Genomic DNA, 21,871 nt, shown 5'->3' on the forward strand with positions numbered 1-21,871 from the left:
AGAAAAGAAAGAAAGAAGAAGAAGAAGAAAAATTGTTTATTTATTAAAAGAAAAAAGAATTAATTTTAAGGGATTAAATTGAATGTATATAAATAAGTAAATGTTTAAAATAGAAAGAGACAATATTTTATGACAATTAGAAATCATATTGATATTTAATTGTGACCCATGTCTCGAGATTGTCTTATTTATTAAGAAGGAAAAAAGGAAAGAGAAAAAAGAGAGAAAAAAAAAAAAGAAAGTAAAAATTGTATCAAGAAGAAACGAGAATTTTCAAGATCCGATTGAAGTGGTCGCATTGTCAAAATCATTATAGTCTCACCCACGTCATTTTCTACCCTCTTATCATCGGTCATAATTAAGCGTTCAAACGTATCATTTTATATACATATATATATATATATATATATATATATATATATACATATATATGTATATATATCAAATAAGAGTAGGAGAAGGAAAGAGAACAAGGAAGAGAACTGAAATGTAGGAATGAGTTCGGGGGATGCGGAAGAAGAAGAAGAAGAAGAAGAAAAAAGGAGGCAGCGGCTATAGTGATGGCGGTATGAGTTACACCGTCTTACATCTTGTAAACTAGAGGATGATGACCTCCCTTAAGTTATTACCGAGAGCATCTGCTAAATAGATATGTGAGACAACACGGTTGTTACGAGTCTAGTTCGCCATCAGCATCGTAACAGAGCCGAGAGTCTCCATTCTAGGGATCTCGAACGAGTTCTTCGCTTTATTTCTTCTTCTTCTTCTTCTTCTTTTTCTTCTTTTTCCTCTTTTTCTTCTTCTTCTTCTTCATATATTTTTCTTCTATCTTCTTTTCTATTATTTCTTTGATATCTCCAACGATAGAAGAGGACACCTCGATGAAACGAGGGTACCTCAATTTGGCCGCTGGCCTTTTAATATTACAATTTTTATTTCTACCCCAAATATATTCGATTAAAACGAGGCAAAGGAAACATCGACTTAGGCAGGTCCAATCTCAGGAACCAGTTAACAGTGATTATACCGAATACGATTACTATAATAATTATGAGGACTATGAGGATAAAAATGGTGAGTTATTTTAATGGGAAAAAATTTAATTGAATTTAAAAAGGAAAGGATAATTTTATATTAGATTAAACATTTTTTTTCTTCTTCTTCTTCTTCTTTTTTTTTCCTCCCCTTTTTATTTCATTTCAAATACTTTTCAAATCATATTAATTTTATTACGCAGAACAAAAAGTCATTTATAACCGATCCTTTCTCAATTCAATTCATCATTATAGTCGTCGTTATGATTATAATAATTTTTCTATTTTTTTTTTTTTTTTTTTTTTTTTTTTTTTTTTTTTTTTTTTTTTTTTTTTTTTTTTTTTTTTTATGGATATTCACGCGTAACCTATGATCGTTTATATTATTCAAATCAATAATGAAGAAATTCAAAGAAAATTATTATAAAGCGGAATATTGGTGTCTCATACGTTACCGGATGTCTTTTAATAGGATATATCGCACTCTTTAATTCGCGGCATATAAAACAATTAATTTAATCGTTCGAATTGATAAAACGCAATTAATATTTTTATTCTGTCCTATTAATTCATAAGCAATTTAATACAATTTCCGTTTTGGATCTTAGATATACATATACCAATATTATTAATTAAGTCGAGGAAATTAATACTAAATACTAAGAAAGTAGATATTATTTTTTTTTATGTTTATCTTCCTTTCTTTTCTTTTATATATATATATATATATGTATATACACACACACACATGCAAAAATTAAGGGGATTAAATAATAAAATTATTTGTCTTTTGATTTTAATATCATTAACGCGTTTGTTTCTATTTAGCAACATCGCCATTATCATCGTCATCTATCCCCCCAACAAATGCCAATATTTCGGGTATGTAATATTCCATAAGAATTGTACAATTAATTAAATAAGTACGAGATTTAAATTTCATTTTATTAATTGCAGAACGTAGAAGAGAAATGATCGAATCGACCTTGTCATACAGATCAGAATTACCTACCGATATACCTGCGTCCCAAACAACAGCACGATTATTCGACCAAGAAGATTTGCATTCGACAATGGAAACTTATAATAATTATAATTCAGTAAGTGGAAAAAAAGAGATATTTGGTTTTTTTTTTTTTTTGTAACTGATCGTTAAAACAATCCTCTAACGTTAATAGTTTATCGATAAAAAAAAAAAAAAGAAAAGAAAAAGAAAAGAAGAAAACAAAAACTATAATGAATATATTTCATTTAATAGTTAGCGAAGGAAATTATTCCCGGGGAAAGTAATCACATAAATTCCGTGGCAATAGCTGGACCACGTGTGAGTAATCTAATGGATATCATTTTAAAATATACGATCTATGTATTTATATACAAAGTTCATTTCTCTAATGTATATGAAATTCTTATTTAACGATATTTTTTAAGACGGATTTTAACAACAGGGACAACCTGGACGTCCAGGCGACAGTGGAAGACCAGGCGACGTAGGCTTTCCTGGACAACCGGGTACACCTGGAATTCCTGGACCACCTGGACCACCTGGACCTTTACCCGATGTAACATAATCGTATTTAATAATTATTGATATTATTTTACAGAAGATATCATGATCGATATCATTTTGAAGGTGTCAATGTATTATCAACAACTTGCATTATCTCAAGCGAGTGAGGATAAAGGTCCATCGGATGCTGCATATATTCCAAATTATATTCAAACCAATGTAGGTCCTATCGGTCCCCGAGGACCTGCAGGTAATAGAAATTACATTCACATATATTCAATTTTTTTTTCTTTTTTTTTTTTTTGTACAAATCTTCGATTAACATTAGAAAAAGTATATGTTTTTATTTTATTTTAGGACCAGCAGGTTCACCTGGTCCACAAGGTTTTCAAGGTCTTCGTGGAGAACCTGGAGAACCAGGATTACCAGGTGCACCAGGAGCTCCTGGTCCACGAGGTTTGCCAGGATTGCCAGGAAGGGATGTAAGTCGAATATTAGTTGTCAAAGTTGTTTTGATAAAATAATATTAAGTGAATCATAACATACATTAATTTATGTAAATACGTTTAGGGTGAAGGGGGTGAGAATGGAGAAATAGGTCCACCAGGATCACCAGGTCCAGTAGGTCCAAGAGGACTTTCTGGAATGCCTGGTATACCAGGTATAAAAGGACATCGTGGCTTTCCGGGATTAGATGGTGCTAAAGGTGAGCAAGGTATATCTGGAGAAAAAGGATCTACAGGAGCACCTGGTCCAATGGGACCTATAGGACCAGTGGTAAATATCAAATAAAATAATGAGAATAATATTTTAACATATAAGTAGGATCATATTATATACATATACATATATTCAGGGACCTGTTGGTCAACGCGGAGAAAGAGGCAGGGAAGGATTATCGGGTCCACCTGGAATAAGAGGAATCGATGGTCTTCCTGGACCACCAGGTCAATCTGTAAGTAATCTATAATGAGCCCTTTAATATAAATTTTAATATATAAAGTACTTTTTCTATATGCTTTAATCTATACAATATTATAGGGTGCTTTAGGTAAACCCGGTCCACCTGGATTCCCAGGTAATCCTGGATTTAAAGGAGATCAAGGAGCTCAAGGTCCAAAAGGAAGTCAAGGCTTACAGGGTCCACGTGGTATGTACGATTTTTCATTTATTTTAGTAAAATTTTATATTTCACATAAATATTTTCAAACAGGCGAATCAGGACGCCCAGGACAGCCTGGAGAATCTGGCCCGCAAGGTTTACAAGGAAAAGATGGGATATCTGGTGAAAAAGGAAGTCCAGGAACACCTGGCTCAGTTGGTTTACCTGGTTTCCCTGGATCTCGTGGACAGCCTGGTATACCAGGTAATCCTGGTTTATCAGGAGTTAAAGGAATGCCTGTAAGTAAACTTGTTTATTTATTATAAATACATTTAATTGATCGTATTGTATATAATTTTATATTGTAAAAAAAAAAAACATTTAGGGACTACCTGGTGAAAGAGGTTTTAAAGGTGACGCTGGAACAAAAGGAGATCAAGGAGCACCTGGTCCACGTGGCTTTCCAGGACCACCTGGTCCCGAAGGAAAAAGAGGAAAGAGAGGATTACATGGCCCGATAGGAGCACCTGGATTACCTGGTGAACGTGGCACGCCAGGAATACGTGGTTTGCCCGGAATCGATGGCCCTATGGGCCCTAAAGGTTTATTGTTAAAGTTGTACCAACATAATATTTCTTTATAAGAGATAACTTGGATTTAATATTTATATTATTAATATATTTATTTTAGGTCAATCTGGTGATCGTGGACCCATTGGTCCTATAGGTCCTAAAGGAGCAATGGGAGATCCAGGTCGTCCGGGATCTCCCGGAATACAAGTACGTACATAGACATATATACATATAATGAAAAAGCAGATTTATATGTAACACGAAGAGTAACAGATTTTTAATGTGACAGGGTGCACGAGGTGTAATAGGTCGTCCTGGTTCACCTGGTAAACCAGGTAATGTAGGAGAACGTGGAATTCAAGGTGCAGATGGGAAACCTGGCGAACAAGGTCCACAAGGACCACAAGGTTTACCTGGACCATTAGGTTCTCCAGGAGAGAAAGGCTTTCCAGGTGAAGCTGGCAAAGATGGTGAGCCTGGTAATCTTGGGCCACCCGGGCCTAGAGGTGACGCTGGTAAAGAAGGCTCTCCAGGATTACAAGGCCCACCAGGACCACCTGGTAGTACTGGGGAAAGAGGATCTCAGGGATTAACAGGGCCTAGAGGTTTTCAGGTTAATATTATAGTATTTTTTTAATCACGGTATAATTATTAATATAATCAATTTAATCAAAATAATAATAAATATTTTATTTTACATAGGGTATTCCTGGAGTTGCTGGCAATCCTGGAATACCAGGTAAAGATGGTGAAATGGGGGTTCAAGGACCTCCTGGTCCCACGGGTTCTTCTGGAAATAGAGGCGAGCGTGGTTTTCCCGGTGAAAGGGGACTAATTGGAGCACCAGGATTGACAGGACCTAGAGGAGAACCAGGCGTTCAAGGTGTCGACGGACTTCCTGGATTTCCTGGCATTAAAGGAGATATGGGACATCCTGGTCCATCAGGATTAGTGGGTTTACCTGGAATACGTGGCTTACCTGGAGAATCTGGACAGAAGGGTGAAAGAGGAATGATGGGTCCAGTTGGACCCGAAGGCCCGTCGGGTCGTATCGGAGAACGGGGCCCGCAAGGACTAGTTGGTCCTCCAGGACTTCCTGGAGAACCAGCTGAAAGAGGAGATACAGGTTTGCCAGGTCCGCCAGGTGAAACAGGAGCTCCGGGTGCGCAAGGAGAAAAAGGACCACAAGGTTTACAGGGATTGCAAGGATTTCCAGGGCCGCAAGGACTTATTGGACTTCCAGGATTAAAAGGAGATCGTGGTTATCCAGGTTCGAAAGGAGATCAAGGGAATTCAGGATTGCCTGGTAATAAAACATTTTACGTCAAATATTATAAAATAAATGAGACATATATTATTCATCATATTTATTAACAGGTAGTCCAGGTGAAGTAGGACCACCAGGTTTAACAGGCCTGACTGGTGCAAAAGGAATACGAGGAGAACCTGGTCCTAGAGGAGAAGTAGGCTCTATAGGCCCTCCTGGGCCAGCAGGCATAACCGGACAACCCGTAAATATTTGATGTTTTTTTTTTTTTTTTTTTTATTTTCTTTTGCCATATAAATATAGACATCAATTCGAGGTTTATTTTAGGGACTGCCTGGACTAGCTGGTCCTACAGGACCACCTGGATTGCCTGGTATTAAAGGTAATGCTGGAGATACAGGAAGACCAGGGAATCCTGGTTCTATGGGAAATCCTGGTATTCCTGGTGCAGACGGAATTAAAGGTGAAAGTGGAGCACAAGGTCCACCAGGTTTTATAGGATCACAAGGACTGCAAGGTTTACCAGGAGAACGTGGTTTGCCAGGACTTCCTGGTCCAACGGGACTAATAGGTGCTAGAGGAATACGCGGAGCTACAGTAAGGATATTATTTCAATAATATTTATATTTATTTCATTATATTCATTAACATGTAATTATATCATTATATATGGTTAGGGTGAAACAGGTTTGCCGGGAAAGCCAGGAATAGAAGGACCACCTGGACCACCAGGATTAACGGGTCCAGTTGGACCTCCTGGTCCTATCGGTGAACAAGGTCCTGAAGGGCCTTCTGGTAAACCAGGTCCACCTGGAATAAGTGGTCGGCCTGGTGACAAAGGACCACCAGGTGCTATTGGAATAGAAGGGCCAATTGGACCTCCTGGTATACCAGTAAGTTCTAATCGAATTTTGATTAATTTATTTATCAAAGTTTCTTAATGAATAGATCAATTTGTATATTAATATATAGGGACCTCCGGGTAGTGCTGGATTATCTGGTCCTATAGGAGAACGTGGTCCAAAAGGAGAAACAGGACCACAAGGTGTAGAAGGACAACAGGTATATTTATTTTATATCTTTGATATAACATGTTTATCGTTATATTTTGTTAATTAAATATAAATTTAGAGAAAAAATTTCTTAATAAATAATTATCGTTAGGGTGCTAGAGGAAAGCCTGGTCCAACGGGTATACAAGGTGCAAAAGGTGAACGTGGTGAGGAAGGTGCGAAAGGTGCTAAAGGACATCGTGGATTCAATGGTTTACAAGGTTTACCTGGATCACCAGGTATTCCTGGAGATAAAGGTATGCCAGGAATGCCTGGTTTACCAGGAAAAGACGGTGAGACAGGCATTAGAGGAAGTCCTGGTAGAGATGGAAATCCTGGAATTATTGGGATTACTGGTAATCCAGGACCAAGAGGTCCTCCTGGAGAAGAAGGTCGGCATGGATTACCAGGTCCACCTGGTCCACCAGGACCACCAGGACCTCCTGGGGAACTTGGATTAGGATATGACGTAACCTCATTAGCAGCTTTCTTAGGTATCATATAATATTTATTTTCAAATTAAAACTCAATCCTTTCATGTTATACGTAAAAATATGCGATAGTAATAAAAATATGGAATAGTACAAATTGAAAAGAATAAAGTTTTAATATATAACAATTTGATATAAATTATTTATTTATAGGACAAAGCCAAACAAAAGGACCTGATCCATTAATAGGCGACGAACCAACAAGATTATTTGGAAAAGAAATTACGGAAGAGGAACGTAAAAATCTCGTATTAAAGGCATATGAGCAATTAAAATCGTCATTTCAAAAATTAGTTAAACCAGATGGACAGAAAAATTCGCCAGCTAAAACTTGCAGAGATTTGTTTGTTGCCTATCCAGAAAAGATATCTGGTAAGGATGTATTAGAGATATACGTATATGTACTAAGTTCATACATACGTATATATACAAAGAGATATATTTTACAAGAGTATATATATATATATATATTTTTTTTTTAGGAGAATATTGGATTGATCCGAATGAAGGTGACACACGAGATGCAATCTTAGTTTATTGTGATTCTGAGAAACATGCAACTTGTATTTTACCAAATCCATCTCGTACAGGAGAGATCAATTATATCGGTGAACAACAAGAAGTTTGGTTGAGTGAAATAGGAGATGCAAAGGTAATATATTTCATTATTAATCATTATACATCTTACACATTAAATACAATACTATTATTATTATTATTATTATTATTATTATTATTAGATTATGTATAAAGCAGACAGCAATCAAATAAGTTTCTTGCAATTGCTTTCGAAACATGCCCAACAGAATATAACTTATCATTGCAAAAATAGTGTAGCATATTTTGATTCTGAACGGAAGAGTTATAGAAGAAGTATGAAACTTCTTGCTTGGAATGATGTTGAAATAATGCCACGTGGTAATCAACGTTTGCGATATGATATGATCATAGACGAATGCAGAGTACGTATTAGTTTTTAATAATTAACTTTATCAAACAATTATATATATTAATTTATTTTATTAATTTACATATCAATATAAAATAATTTATATTTTTATCTAGTTACGTCATAATTATTGGAGTCAAACTATTGTTTCATACAATTCGGATAAACCAGTAAGACTTCCTATAATAGACGTAGCTCTACGAGACATTGGACTACCTGATCAGATTTTCTCTATCGAAATAGGACCAGCTTGTTATCAATAAAAGGATCAAAATTTATTATCTATTATAAGGACATTAAGATACTTAATAGGAATGTATACATCTTTATAATTTTTACATTTATTATAAACTATGTTTTTATTAAAAATAATCTTAAATCGTGATCTTTTGTATTATACAAGACGTGAACTTGCAACAAATACGATGGCATAAAGATACTTATAGATTCTTTCACGATTTTTTATTATCAAAATTATTTATAAAGGTATATGGACTTTATTTGTATTTTTCTTCTTTTTTTTTTAATCTCTAAAATCTATTAAAATTTTTGTTATATGAATAATTCAAAATTTCAAGGACTTTTTTTCTATAAATCCCTTTTAAGTTATCGATCGTAGATAAATGAGCTTTGTCGGTAAACAAGTATAACAAAATAATTCATAACATAACCAACAGAGGCGTTGTTGCAGTTCACCGTTTAACGTCAGCCATTGTCATCGTTGCTTAAGTTTTTGTATCTGTATCGTGTCAATAAAAAAATAAAAAAAAAAAAAGAAAAGAAAAGAAAAGAAACAAAGAAAAAAGAATCAACGTGAGCTTATGGATGAGTATACTTTCGAGTGTTAATGTCGACGAAAAAAATTTGCTGATAAAGTGATAAAATTATAAGAAAAACGTAAGATGACGTTATTAATTAATAGTTATATATTAGCGATGAATGAAAGTCGAGATATAAAGTAGGTGTAAACTAAAGCGTATCGCGTACACCGACATTGTGTGTTCCATAAAATCACCTATTTTCGAGCTTAACTATATCGAGAAAAAATATTTTTATTTTGGAGCAACTCGGAGCATTAGTGATTCATTCGTGGAATTTTTAGCTTTCTCTGCACACGTCAAAGGTATAGGATAACAAAAAAAAAAAAAAAAAAAAAAAAAAGAAAAGAAAAAAAAAATAAAAAAAAAGGAGAACTATTACCTAGAAAGAAATAATAATCAATCACAAGTCTTTATTTGTATTTATTTAGAATAATAGATTTTGATGAATGTCTGAGAGTGATTACGATTCGGTAGACGAGTATACAAGCCTGATGGACGGTCACGTTGCAGAGTCTCGTTCAGATGACCTAAGTTTGGTCAATGAACGACGAAAGAGACGATCAAGAGTAGGAAACGAAGAGGTAAACATTTAATGTTTCTATAAATTATTCATTTAATTTATAATATTATTGATTGTTATTTTTAGTTAGGAAATGGACTTCCTGAGGTACAGGTAGAGGTTGGAGGTACATCGAATGTAAGTGGTTCAAGTAGAAGAAGTACATCAGGTTCTGCTAATCAACAGAGACAAAGACATTACAGAGATGAAGAAGAAGAGGAATTAAAATATGGAGCTGCACATGTCATTAAACTGTTTGTACCTGTTTCCCTTTGTATGCTAGTTGTAGTGGCTACAATCAGTTCTGTGAATTTCTATACGACTAAGGGGATGTATCTGTAAGTGATATAAAATCCATTCATAATTATATTTTAATATTAAATTTTTCTTTAAATATCAATTGATTTAATAATTTCTATTTTACAGAGTTTATACTCCATTTCATGAAGATAGCTCCGATACAAGTACAAAAGCATGGCAGGCATTTGCCAATTCCTTAATACTCATGAGCATCATAGTATGCATGACCGTTATACTTATTATCTTGTATAAATATAAATTTTACAAAGCTATACACGTATGGTTAATTATAAGTTCATTATTATTGCTATCAATGTTTTCCGTACTTTATTGCGAGTAAGTTATCAATTATAAATATATATTTAATCAATTACAAATATTATTTCATGAATTATCTCTTCATTTTTTATAGGCAAGTTTTAAAAGCATATAACATTCCAATGGATCTATTTACATTAGGAATAGGTTTATGGAATTTTGGAATGGTTGGAATGATATGCATTCATTGGCAAGGACCTTTACAACTTCAACAAGCTTATTTAATTTTCATTTCTGCTTTGATGGCTCTTGTTTTTATTAAATATTTACCCGAATGGACAGTATGGGCAGTTTTAGCTGTAATAAGTATTTGGGGTAATGTCTATGTAATATTTGTTAATCTTATTATTTCTATTAATTGTTCAAACGAAAATAATGAATATATATATATATATTATAAATAATTATTTATTTCAGATTTGATAGCTGTTTTATCACCGAAAGGACCATTAAGAATTTTAGTTGAAACGGCACAAGAAAGAAACGAATCCATTTTTCCAGCTCTCATATACTCATCAACGATTTTGTATACGTTTGTACACACCGTAACTTATGCCGGATATGTACAAGCAGCGACAATGGCCAGTGGTGATGCTACGGGTAGAGAAACTACAGCTGTATCATTCACTCGCACAGGAACGGATAATCAAAATAATCCTGCATCAGGAGATGCAGAAGAAGGTGGTTTCACACTCGAATGGATAGAAACGCATGGTAATTACACCGAGGTACATACATAAAAATTATTCTATAGTTGTATTTTATTTTTCTAACATAGGGGATCGTAGCGCGAGACGTGCTCAAGAAGTGCTTGAAAATTCGGTAGCATTAACAGATGATTCTAGACAACGTCAAAATCGTCCTACGGAATCACAATCCCAACAACAAGTCCCAGTTACTGAGGAGGAACGCGGTGTCAAATTGGGCCTTGGTGATTTCATATTTTATAGCGTACTTGTTGGAAAAGCATCAAGTTATGGCGATTGGAATACAACTTTAGCATGCTTTGTTGCCATACTCATAGTACGTCTATATATATACATACATACATACACATTTATATATATATATATATATATATATATATGTATATGTATATATTTTTAATTATAGTCATCAGTGATATTTTTATGAAAATACTAATATATTTTTAGGGACTCTGCTTGACACTGCTGCTTTTGGCGATATTCAAGAAAGCATTACCTGCATTACCAATCTCCATTTCTTTTGGTTTAACATTCTATTTTGCTACAAGAGTTATAGTAGCACCATTCGCAGATAGTTTAGCGAGCGAGCAAGTCTTCATTTAATTTTATTTCCGATAAGTATGACTCTTTTTTTTATTTTATTCTAATTTATTATATAAAGAATAGTGTCTATGTCTATCATCTTTTTCTTTCTTTTTTTTTTTTTTTTTTAATTTTTTTTTTCTTCTTTCCCTCCACCCTTTTTTCTTCCCCATTATGTTTTTATAATTATTTCTTATATTCCGGTCTTGTTATTTTTCATATTTCTTCAGAATAATGTACGTGTAAATTCTCAAAATTGTACAAAGATGAAGATATACATACATTTGTACATCACACACACACACACACACACACAGAACACACACATACACATACATATATATAAAAGAGAAAAAAGGATGTGAAAAAATACAAAAGAGTAATAGAAAAAGTAATAATAAAAAAGAATCACGTATTTTTAAATAGTTGTGAATTTGTTATGGAAAATATATCATGTCTATTCCACATAAAGAAAGAGAGAAAGATCAATTAGGTATTTAATGATACAAAATGGGAAAAAAAAAAAAAAAAAAAAAAGAAGAAGAGGAAGAGAAAAGCAATAGGCTCTTTTGTAGATATTTTATATACAATTAATTTAAGTTTAACTACTTATTATATGTACAATGTTTAATATAATATTTTGGTCGTTTCAATGATGTTTACATTAACATATTTTTCAAATCGTTAGAGCAAGCTATATGACAATTTATTGTACTTTTTTTCTTTCTTAAACTTAGCGCGGATCACGAGGATCAGGTATAAAAAAAGTAAACGCGATAAATATATGTGTGTCGTGATAAAGTCGTATTAAACTTTTGAGGTATAATTGTTCATTCCAATATAAGTTGATCTAATTTTATCAACCAATTTTCTTTGAAAGTTATAACGGGGTTTGAAATTCATTTCACATACACTGCCATGAAACAATTATGCATCAGAGATAATAACTATATATATATATAGTTAATTAAAAAAAAAATATATATATATATATATTAAAGTATGATAATTTTAAGGAATATGTGTTTCTTCTTTTTTTTTTTTTTGCCTTTTCTTTTTTCTTTCCCCTTTTCTTTTCTTTCCTGTCTTTCTTTATCATTTTTTTTTCTTTTTTTTAAATGCATCATTTTCATATCGCACGAAATGTAAAGGATTAATAAATTAAAAAAAAAAAAAGAAAAAAAAAAAAATCAAATGTGAGATCCTTATAGCCATATGAAAAAGCTACGAGTATTATATTACAAAAGCTGAATATTATTATTCTGTGGCATTGTTGTTTTTACCCCTAAGTACGTTCGATTTCTTTTTATATTTTTCGTATGCTTATATTATTTATCTCTCTTGCAAAAAAAAAAGCAGACGATTATTTTATTTTTTTTATTATTTTCTTTTTTTCTTTTTTTTATTTTTTTTTTTTTTTTTTTTTTTGGTGCAGGTTAATAGAAATGTCAGGTCCATTGACAAGCATTATGCAACGATTATTTTTTGTTCAGCCTTAATTCGCATTAATTCATCACAAACTCCCTTTTTTTTTTTCGTGAAACATAATATATACATATATACTCTTTTATTTTATTTTATTTTATTTTTTTTTTTTTTTGCTATAATCTAAGTGATCTTGACGGAAGAACTCGAACAGAGCGATATGATAACCTTGCACTTCGAACACAATGATAATGAAATAATTTAAAGATATTAAAAGATCTGCGCAAAGGAGAGGGAAATTATTGAAAGTGATACAACGATATGATAATAATTTTGAATTCTGAAAAAAAAAAAAAGAAAAGAAATGTTAATAATAAAATAACTTAACAATATTAGATCTGCGCAAAGGGAAAATATTATATTTCTACAATTCTCAGTCAATAATTATCAGTCGTGATTGAGTAAAGGAAAAAAAAAAAAAGAAAAAAAAAAGAAAAAAGAAACAGATAGAGAAAGTGTATAAATTGAATTTTTTAATATAACTAAATTAATAAAATAAAATGAGATTCATGCAAAAGGAGAAGCGTTTTCAATTATATCCTTGAATATCATCCGATGAGAACAACAGAGTTTTAGTAATAAGTAATTATAAATAATAATATAAATATATCTATTCTAATAATGCATTGTACGTATTTACTGTAAAATATCTCTTTTTTTTTTTTTTTTTTTTTTATGCCATACTGAAACACCGTTTAATTTTTTTACTTTTTTGTCTCTCCTCTCTCTCTCTCTCTCTCTCTCTCTCTCTCTCTCTCTCTCTCTCTCATTTTTTTTCCAAACGATAGCAGAGAGCATTGATCTAAATAACAATCACACGCATTAATATTTGCATCCCCGCAATCACATTGATATATCGTAAACGATATATAGGGTGGCCAAAAGTTCTTAGATAATTTTATAAATCAATCTTTCACTAGACTTGCACATTATTATCATTATTATTATTACTATTATTATTACTATTATTATTAATACTATTATTATAAGAAAATTAGAAACTCGAAAGTTTATTGCGGCAAATATCAAATCCCACCAATATTCCTCCGTTCCTGGACAAAATCTCAATTTTCAATTTCTCTTTTTTTTTTTTTTTTTTTTTTTTTTTTTGAAAATCAAAATTATAATTGAATCTTTCCTAATTGTTTCTTTGGAATTCTTCTTTATTCCAAATCAAGTTAATTGATTTATTAATTTCTTCTATTGATCTATTCCCATCACTTCTTCTCATCCATTTAATTAATTCTGTTGGAATCGAGTCAATACACCCGGTCCTTCGTGATTCTTTAATCTTTCAATTGCGCTTTTTTATTTTTGAAATCGTCGATTCGTTAATCATAAATTCAATCGTTCGAAATACAGGACTCTCTATATCCTGATCGTTCTCAAATGCAATATTCTTCTCGAGACTATTTAGGTTTGTAATTAGGCTTGCGGTTTTGTCAATTTGCAAAATTAAAAAAAAAAAAAATAATAATAATAATTATTATTATTATTATTATTATTATTATTATTGTTATTGTTATTACCCTCTTGAAAAAGAGTAATTGATCGTTAAAAATCGTTTAAGAACTTTTGTCCAATCCAATCCAATAAACTGTTCATAAGCGTCATCCACTTCTCTCGCTGCCATCTTTTATTTATTTCGGTCTCGTTGCATTAAATATGTAGAGTTCAGAGAAAAATATTTCCTTCGATATATTCGAAATATCCTCGTCCGTGTCTCGCGATGAGATAAATCGTTATAAAAAATACAAGAAAAATTATATAAGAGATAAACAACGCACGTTTTGCGTGTTTCCCTACAAACTTTTTAACTAGTTCCGTATTTGCTGCTTTCGAATGTACCTCGTCTGAAAAAGTAACTAAATTCCAATAAGGATTGCTTGTCTATATTACTTAGATTGCCATTATATTTATATAATGGTCTGCACTGAGGCAATTTCGAACAGACTTGAATTAATCGTCTAAGATATTCCTCGAGTTGTTTTCTACGTTGCCGTGCGACCACTTCGTTTCTCGGAAAGAAAAGTCGAGGAGGAAAACATATTCCTGCTACCTGCAAATATAAACAAAAAAAAAAAAAAAAAAAAAAAAAAAAAAAACAAAAAAAGAGTTTCATATACATAGGTTTTATAGATCGTTAAATATCTTATTTATTTATGTTATTATCGAAAAAGAGAAAATGACTGAGAGAATTTAATGTGTTATTATTTGACCGATGATTAAAAAAAAAAAAACAAAACAAAAAAAAAAAAAACACTTCGAAGAAAAGAACATCGATATCAATTAATTTTAATCGAAAATCGATAAATGATATTATATATTGTTCAAGATCATGATGTCATAGATCGTTGAACCCATCTTGATATCGAAATGAGTATTATCTTGAAATGGCATTTAAAAATGATCTTGGAAGAGGGATTATTTTCTTTTTTTTTTTTTTCTTTCTTTTTTTTTTTATACAACACATATGTCGAAGGCCAAAAATTTCTAATTGATTTTTCAAAATGTATTATTTCTTTTTAAGTTACTGCTTTTTTACCCCGTTTAATATCGTAAAATCTTAAAGAAACTTTTGGCCCATCCATATGTACGATCTATGACATCTGTGTATATATACATATATATAAAAAATCGTTCGATTTATTAGAATGAATGAAAAAAAATGATGTATACCTTACAACCATATTTCTTACTCATCGAAATATACAACTCTCGAAAGGTTCTATATCTTCTTAGCAACGTCCAAGTGTCATCTTGAGCTACGATTCGTACTTCGTATTCATAATGACTGTAAGTACCAGCTCCACGTATTACGTACGAAGGTACGCTGATGATCATGTTGATCACGTTGTCACAGTCACCATCGTTCGCTATTAAAGATGGCAGAGACCTCGTAATCGTTAAAGAATAAGGACTGCTCAAACGGTCGCTACGATTTTGGCTCTAGACAATGTAAAAATGGATATTATTATTATTATTATTATTATTATTATTATTATTATTATTATTATATATAATGTTTATTTGACAAGAGAACATGAACAACATATGAACATATATGAACTCATGTTGTTCATATATATTGAATCGTTATAATGTAATAAATTTCAAGTTCTTTCTCTCTCTTTCTCTTTCTTTCTTTTTAAAAATGACACGTACGTGAAAGTTATTATATAAGTATGTAATTTTTGTGGAATAAAGGATCATTTTAAAGTGTCACAATTTTAAAGGATTATAATACTAATGTTTAGTTCAATTATGAAAAACACTTACGGTTAGATAGACTGTAGAATAGCCACGTCCGGAAGATATTCTCGAGACCATTGACTCGGAAGAAACATTTTCTTCGTTGGTATTAGGCCTATTGTTTCTAAATAGATGAGATCTGGTTGTGGCTACGGTTAAAAGGGTCGCAGAATTATTCGTAGACGTTATGTCGCGATATGAATTGGTATCTATTTGCGTACGATCGTCGCCGTCTCCATTGTCGTCATCATTATCGGCGCCATTACCGCCGCCATTACCAGCGCCCTTATTCGTTGATATTAATCTATCCTCATTACTTATGAGAGATTTTGGATTCTTACGTTCATCTTCCAACAACGATACCTCCAATTCGATCTGTTGCTTCTGAAGATCTTGAAGGATCGATATCTGACGATTAAGATCTTCCTTCGAGGGTGTACTCGCCTCTAAACATCTCATAACCATCATACGCTGACGTGCTATTCTTTGGTTCAATCTTTTCATAGCTGGATTCGATTGAATCGGAGATTCCAACGAATCCTGCAATATCTCATCGTCATTTTCCATCGTTGAATTTGTAAGTGAACGCGTATTCAATGTGTCATTGTCGTCCTTTTGAATATCATTATTACTGGTACTCTCATTGAAAGACTTCCTTTCAATTTCCTTCTTCGACTTTTTACATTTTTCTTCTTTCATTTCTATTTCATCTTTCACTTTAACGTTCGAGTATAGTTTATTCGTCGAACCACATTCACCATTGGCCAATTCTTCTTCCTGTTCCTCTTCATCCTCCTCTTCCTCTTCATCCTCCTCTTCCTCTTCCTCCTCCTCTTCTTCCTCTTCCTCTTCACCTTCTTCTTCGTCGACATCCTCCTCATCGTCTTCCTTCTTCTTCGCTTCCTTATCACTCATTTCTCTTTCCAATTTCTCTTGATTATGTTCGTCGATCTCATGAAATATCAGTCGTGGCTCCGGAGAATCACCGGCGGCTGTGTGAAATGTTTCCGCTGTGTCTACGGAACTTGGAATATCCTGAGGTAGAATACTAAGGGTCGAAGCTATTTGTAATTTTCTATTGCAACTATCTTGAAATGATTTCAATTCGCAACCGGATATCATCTCGTCACCGCTCGATGATTTTTCACCAGGTGAGGCCGGTAATGCTCGTTTCAAGTTCAACGATAGACTCTGCTTTCGTCGGACTATTTCTTCCAATTGTTCCTGAGATCTTCTAGCTAAGAACACCTTCTTCTCCGTAGTTCCATCACCTTCGAGCTAAAATATCGATCGGTTATCGTAAAACAATTCCTTTTTATGTATATATATATATTTTTTTTTTCTCAATAATAATAATAACAACAACAACAACAACAACAACAACAATAAATCTCTTTCTTTATATCACATTTCTTTACTCACTTCTAAATTATACATATGCTTTTGTTTCTTAGCTATCTCCATCAATTCCTCTTCCATTTTGTCGACTTTGCTCTGATGCTCGTTTAAAGACTTCATCTTGCTTTGAAGTTCTGTTTCCAGAACGGCCAATTCCTTTTTCTATCAAGAATTTCATTCTTAGATTTTTTGTTTATATATTAACGTTTTAAAATATAATTACAAGTTCTAAAGTTTTCAAATCTTTTTTATTTTTCTTCTTATTCTTTTATTTATATTAAAATAAAAACGATACAAGAAGATAAATAAATAAATAAATAAATAAATAAATAAATAAATAAATAAATAAATAAATAAAAAACTACTTACACGAGGAAGGTGAAATTATTATCACTTCTGGTGATATAATCGAGCAACTATACGTAAATATTTTTCACAAGTTCTGACGCCACGATTTTATAGCATCTGTGAATGATTTTTATCCACTGAAAAATCCCTGGTGCAAAAGAGAGAGTGGCATAATTGAAGAATGAATAACCACGGAGAGATCTCTTCACGATCAATGACAACAACAACAAACAACTTTCGCATTGATTCCTCATGCTCCCTCCTACTTGTTTAACCTTGAAAATCTTACGGATTTTTACTTTTTTTCCAACATTGAAGGGCATTTTATATATATATATATATATATATATATATATATATAAGGACCATGGTCGTTCATTTTCCAACCTTACCGTTCTCTTTTGCATCAGTGACTTTTTAATCAAAACAGATCCTTAAAGAATTGTCCATAGGGACCATATCAATCATCGCATCGACCTTGTGATTATAAATACAATACATACATATTGCGATATTATATATATGTAAATTATAAAAAAATACATACATAATGTAAATTATAAAAAAAATATTGTAATATATATACAAATATATTTTACATGTACTAGGATCAGACCATGCTGATAATTAATAGATAATTTCAGTTTGTTGGTGTAAGTAGTTTATCAGAAAAAAAAAAAAAAAAAAGAAATATATAATAAACTTTTAAGAAATCCTTAAAACTCAAATAAACGTATATACTTACATGATGATTAACGAGTTCTCTGACGGCATCGACGCATTTCTCATCGTTCAAACTGGACCAGGATTCTGGCAAACTTCCATCGCTACCACCACCACCTTCGTCCGTCTGAAATAATAAACATTATTTTAAATAATATCAATATTCTCTAATAATCGATTAATAAATAAAATCATGATAGATCTCATTCAATAACCATCAAAAATATGAATATGTTAATACAAATAATTAAACGATTAGCAAAAGTATAATATATATATATATATATATATATATATATATATATATATATATATATTTATATTAAAATTATGTAAAAAACAAATAGCGTTAAAGATCTTTTATTTTTAGTAGATACATGCAACGACATAATTGCACATACGTGTTAATTTAGAAGAAGAAGAAAAAAGAAAAAAGAAAAAAAAAATATATATATATATATATATATATCTTTGTCTAACGTAGATCTTACCTTTTCCCATCGATGATGTAATCTATGCGAACGTTCGTGACTATTCGTAAATTCTTGCAACTGACGATGCTTGGACTGCAATGTCGTGCGTAGAGAGGCGACTTCCCTACACAAACTTTCTACCTGGGTACGATACACAATACATCTATGCGTTAACAAAACATAATTGGAAAGAAATCATATATAAGATGCCAACTGATATATATATATATATAAAATTATATATCTAATGCATTAATATATTAATATAGCTACTATAAGTATCTCTACCTACCACAAAATTATTTTGTTTGCTTTTTTATTCTTTTTTTTTATTATTATTTTGTTTTTATTTTATTTATTTATTTATTTATTTTTTTTTTTTGATATATAAATACGACGAGTTTTTTTATGGATTCAAAAAAAAAAAAAAGAAAAAACAGAAAAGAGAGATGACACACGCGCGCGCGCGCGCACACACACACATACATGTATATATATACATATATATATACACCTCTTCCCCCATCACCACATTTTTGGTGCATTCATTGCAGACACTCCGAAGGTGCATATAAAATATTTATCCAAAATTTGCGAGACATTGATCGTAATATACTTATTATTATTATCGATGCGACCTTGAGATAAGAGTTGGAGACGCAATGATGATGGGATAAAAAAAAAAAAAATTAAAAAAAATAACAAAAAAAAAAAAAAAAGAAAGGAGAGAAAAAAAAGAGATCGTGCGTTTTATTGTTATTATTACATTACCTTTGAGTCGTTTTAACACGTGGCGACGAAACACGTGGTGCACATAAGATTGACCCCATAAATGAATAAAATAAACAAGAACGAACAGCTAAATATTTTGGGTTTGTTAATCGGGATTGCGTTAATTTTCAATCATTGTGTAATAATTTATAAGATACATGAGAGAACGATAACAGTGTGAGTATATATATAAACATACAAACATAAATACATATATATATATATATATATATATATATAATATATATAGTATATATGTAAAACGTGCAAAAGAAAAAAAGATTTCGTAGAAGATCGAGAGCCAATTTGTACAGTGAGAAAAATTTATTAATCAACAATAATAATATGGTATTAATAATAATAATAATAATCATAATAATAATAATAATAGTAGTAATAATAATAATAATAATAATAATAATAATAATAATAATAATAATAATATTAGTAATCATAATCGTAATAATTAATAATAACAATAATGATAATAATAATAGTAATAATAATATTAATAGCGACGATATTAATAATAGTAATAATAATAATAATAATAATAATAATAATAATCATAATATTAATAATAATAGATTGTTACAGAATAATAATTCTTTCCTTTTCTCGCATAACAAACCCATAGAGACATTCTAATATTATCTAACTATATAGAACAACAAGGCCAAGAATTTTATGTGTATATATATATATATATATATATACACACAAAAATCAAATATATATATATATTTTTCTTTTTTTTTGATAATTAAAATGATCAAACTCGTGTGTATGTATATGTTTGCTTGTGTGCTTGTATATATATATTTAAAATAAAATACTTATATATTTAACAATCCACGGAATGACATTTCTCCGGCAATACCCTTCCTCAGCACCGGAAGCCTACGAATAGTATATTCAGCCGTATTTGCAATTAAGAACTATCGCATGTCTCTCTTTCTTTCTTTCCCTCTCTCTCCCTCTCTCTTTCTATGTTAACACTACCAGAGACAATTAGTCGTTTTCCGAAAAAATTATAATAATAATAATAATAATAATAATAATAAAAATAATAATGACAATAATAAACACAAAAAAAATAAAAATAAAAATAAAAATAAAAATAAACAAACAAAAAAAAAGTAAACAAAAATCACGTCGATACCTAAGACCCGCATAGGAATCAAATAAATAATCACACGACTCAAAAGAGTTTACAAATATTTCTCTTCGTACGAAGAACAAACGACAGATATTATTTTAATTATGGCAGTAGATCATTCGTAATCCTGCTATATTTGATTAAATATTAATATTATTTCTGCGTATACAGGCAGTATGATATATTCAGAAGTCTGTTCATCGTTTAACCCATAACTGGCAAGCTTAAGTATGTTAGCTCTCCAAGCGCTCTCCCCACCCCACTCCCCACCCTATTTATCCAGCTCAACTAACCTAATCAACAATTGATTCCCCCCCCCCTAATGTTTTCAGTCTGATTCTTGTTGGATTTAAATTATTTGATTTCTTTTTCGTTCCTTGGAATTTATTTTTAGATTTTCTTTTCCCTTTTTTTTTTTTTTTATTCTTTCTTTTTATCAGACAACTTAAATGGACTCTTTAATTCCCCTCTTCCCCCTCCAATTATATCTTTCTTTTGTTATTTATTTATTTATTTATTTATTTATTTTTTAATTATCTACAAAATATTCTAAACATTTTTATGTGGTCTTATAAACTCCATCATATTATACATTTAATAAAGTTTCCATCGTACCAGTTAAGGATTAAAGAATTCTCAAAGTTGAAGGCACCTTTTGAATAAAATCTAAGTATTTACTAAATGCTACTGTAACACTCGACACCGGTTGTTTTTTTTTTTTTTTTTTTTTTTTTTTTTTTTTTTGTAAACAAGGAAAAGAAAGAAAAAAAACAAAAGGGATAGGCAGACAGACAGACAGACAGACAGACAAATAGATAGATAGATAGATAGATAGATAGATAGATAGATAGATAGATAGATAGATAGAAAATGAGAACAGGAAAAAAAAGTAATAAAAAGTGTGATCTGTTGAAAACTGTGCAATATCACATGTTTAAAGGACAAACGTGCGAGTATATGATGATGTTGCCAGACAAGCAAATAAGGACACCGAGAGC

At 31.3% G+C, this 21,871-nt stretch overlaps 3 protein-coding genes across 8 annotated transcripts in view; 2 read left to right on the forward strand and 1 right to left on the reverse strand.

The window, feature by feature from the left end:
- On the forward strand, positions 1–8,874 carry LOC124957103 (fibril-forming collagen alpha chain-like). The gene is made up of 24 exons (XM_047513798.1): positions 1–1,074; positions 1,863–1,916; positions 1,992–2,134; positions 2,293–2,358; positions 2,483–2,596; positions 2,668–2,794; positions 2,902–3,026; positions 3,115–3,321; positions 3,401–3,499; positions 3,586–3,694; positions 3,758–3,945; positions 4,032–4,248; positions 4,337–4,425; positions 4,508–4,831; positions 4,921–5,524; positions 5,596–5,729; positions 5,813–6,082; positions 6,163–6,378; positions 6,458–6,547; positions 6,650–7,031; positions 7,182–7,400; positions 7,511–7,680; positions 7,769–7,990; positions 8,094–8,874. The coding sequence occupies exons 1-24, from the start codon at positions 882–884 to the stop codon at positions 8,238–8,240; spliced, it is 4,509 nt and encodes a 1,502-aa protein (XP_047369754.1). The 5' UTR covers positions 1–881; the 3' UTR covers positions 8,241–8,874.
- LOC124957106 (presenilin homolog) lies at positions 8,695–15,009 on the forward strand. Of its 4 annotated transcripts, XM_047513804.1 has the most exons (9): positions 8,696–9,100; positions 9,227–9,379; positions 9,445–9,695; positions 9,784–9,993; positions 10,070–10,290; positions 10,393–10,689; positions 10,754–10,998; positions 11,130–11,300; positions 12,878–15,009. In XM_047513804.1, the coding sequence occupies exons 2-8, from the start codon at positions 9,245–9,247 to the stop codon at positions 11,283–11,285; spliced, it is 1,515 nt and encodes a 504-aa protein (XP_047369760.1). In that variant the 5' UTR covers positions 8,696–9,100; positions 9,227–9,244; the 3' UTR covers positions 11,286–11,300; positions 12,878–15,009. The 4 variants fall into 4 exon arrangements, with proteins under 4 accessions (XP_047369761.1, XP_047369760.1, XP_047369758.1 ...); XM_047513805.1 differs by having other exon boundaries at positions 8,695–8,874; positions 11,130–15,009; XM_047513802.1 differs by having other exon boundaries at positions 11,130–15,009.
- LOC124957105 (kinesin-like protein Klp98A) overlaps positions 13,152–21,871 on the reverse strand; it is a 16,610-nt gene continuing 7,890 nt past the window's right edge. For 2 of the 3 annotated variants that reach the window (XM_047513801.1, XM_047513799.1), the window contains 6 exons: positions 18,962–19,084; positions 18,493–18,597; positions 17,424–17,561; positions 16,029–17,279; positions 15,429–15,698; positions 13,152–14,808 (listed from right to left, as the gene is read on the reverse strand). In XM_047513801.1, coding sequence (XP_047369757.1) covers positions 14,563–14,808; positions 15,429–15,698; positions 16,029–17,279; positions 17,424–17,561; positions 18,493–18,597; positions 18,962–19,084 — 2,133 coding nt within the window. In that variant the 3' untranslated portion in view covers positions 13,152–14,562. The remainder of the gene's footprint in view (positions 14,809–15,428; positions 15,699–16,028; positions 17,280–17,423; positions 17,562–18,492; positions 18,598–18,961; positions 19,085–21,871) is intronic. The other variant, XM_047513800.1, reaches the window with a different exon arrangement.

Source organism: Vespa velutina, chromosome 24 (genome assembly GCF_912470025.1).
Source record: "Vespa velutina chromosome 24, iVesVel2.1, whole genome shotgun sequence".
In the NCBI taxonomy this organism is placed as follows: domain Eukaryota; kingdom Metazoa; phylum Arthropoda; class Insecta; order Hymenoptera; family Vespidae; genus Vespa; species Vespa velutina.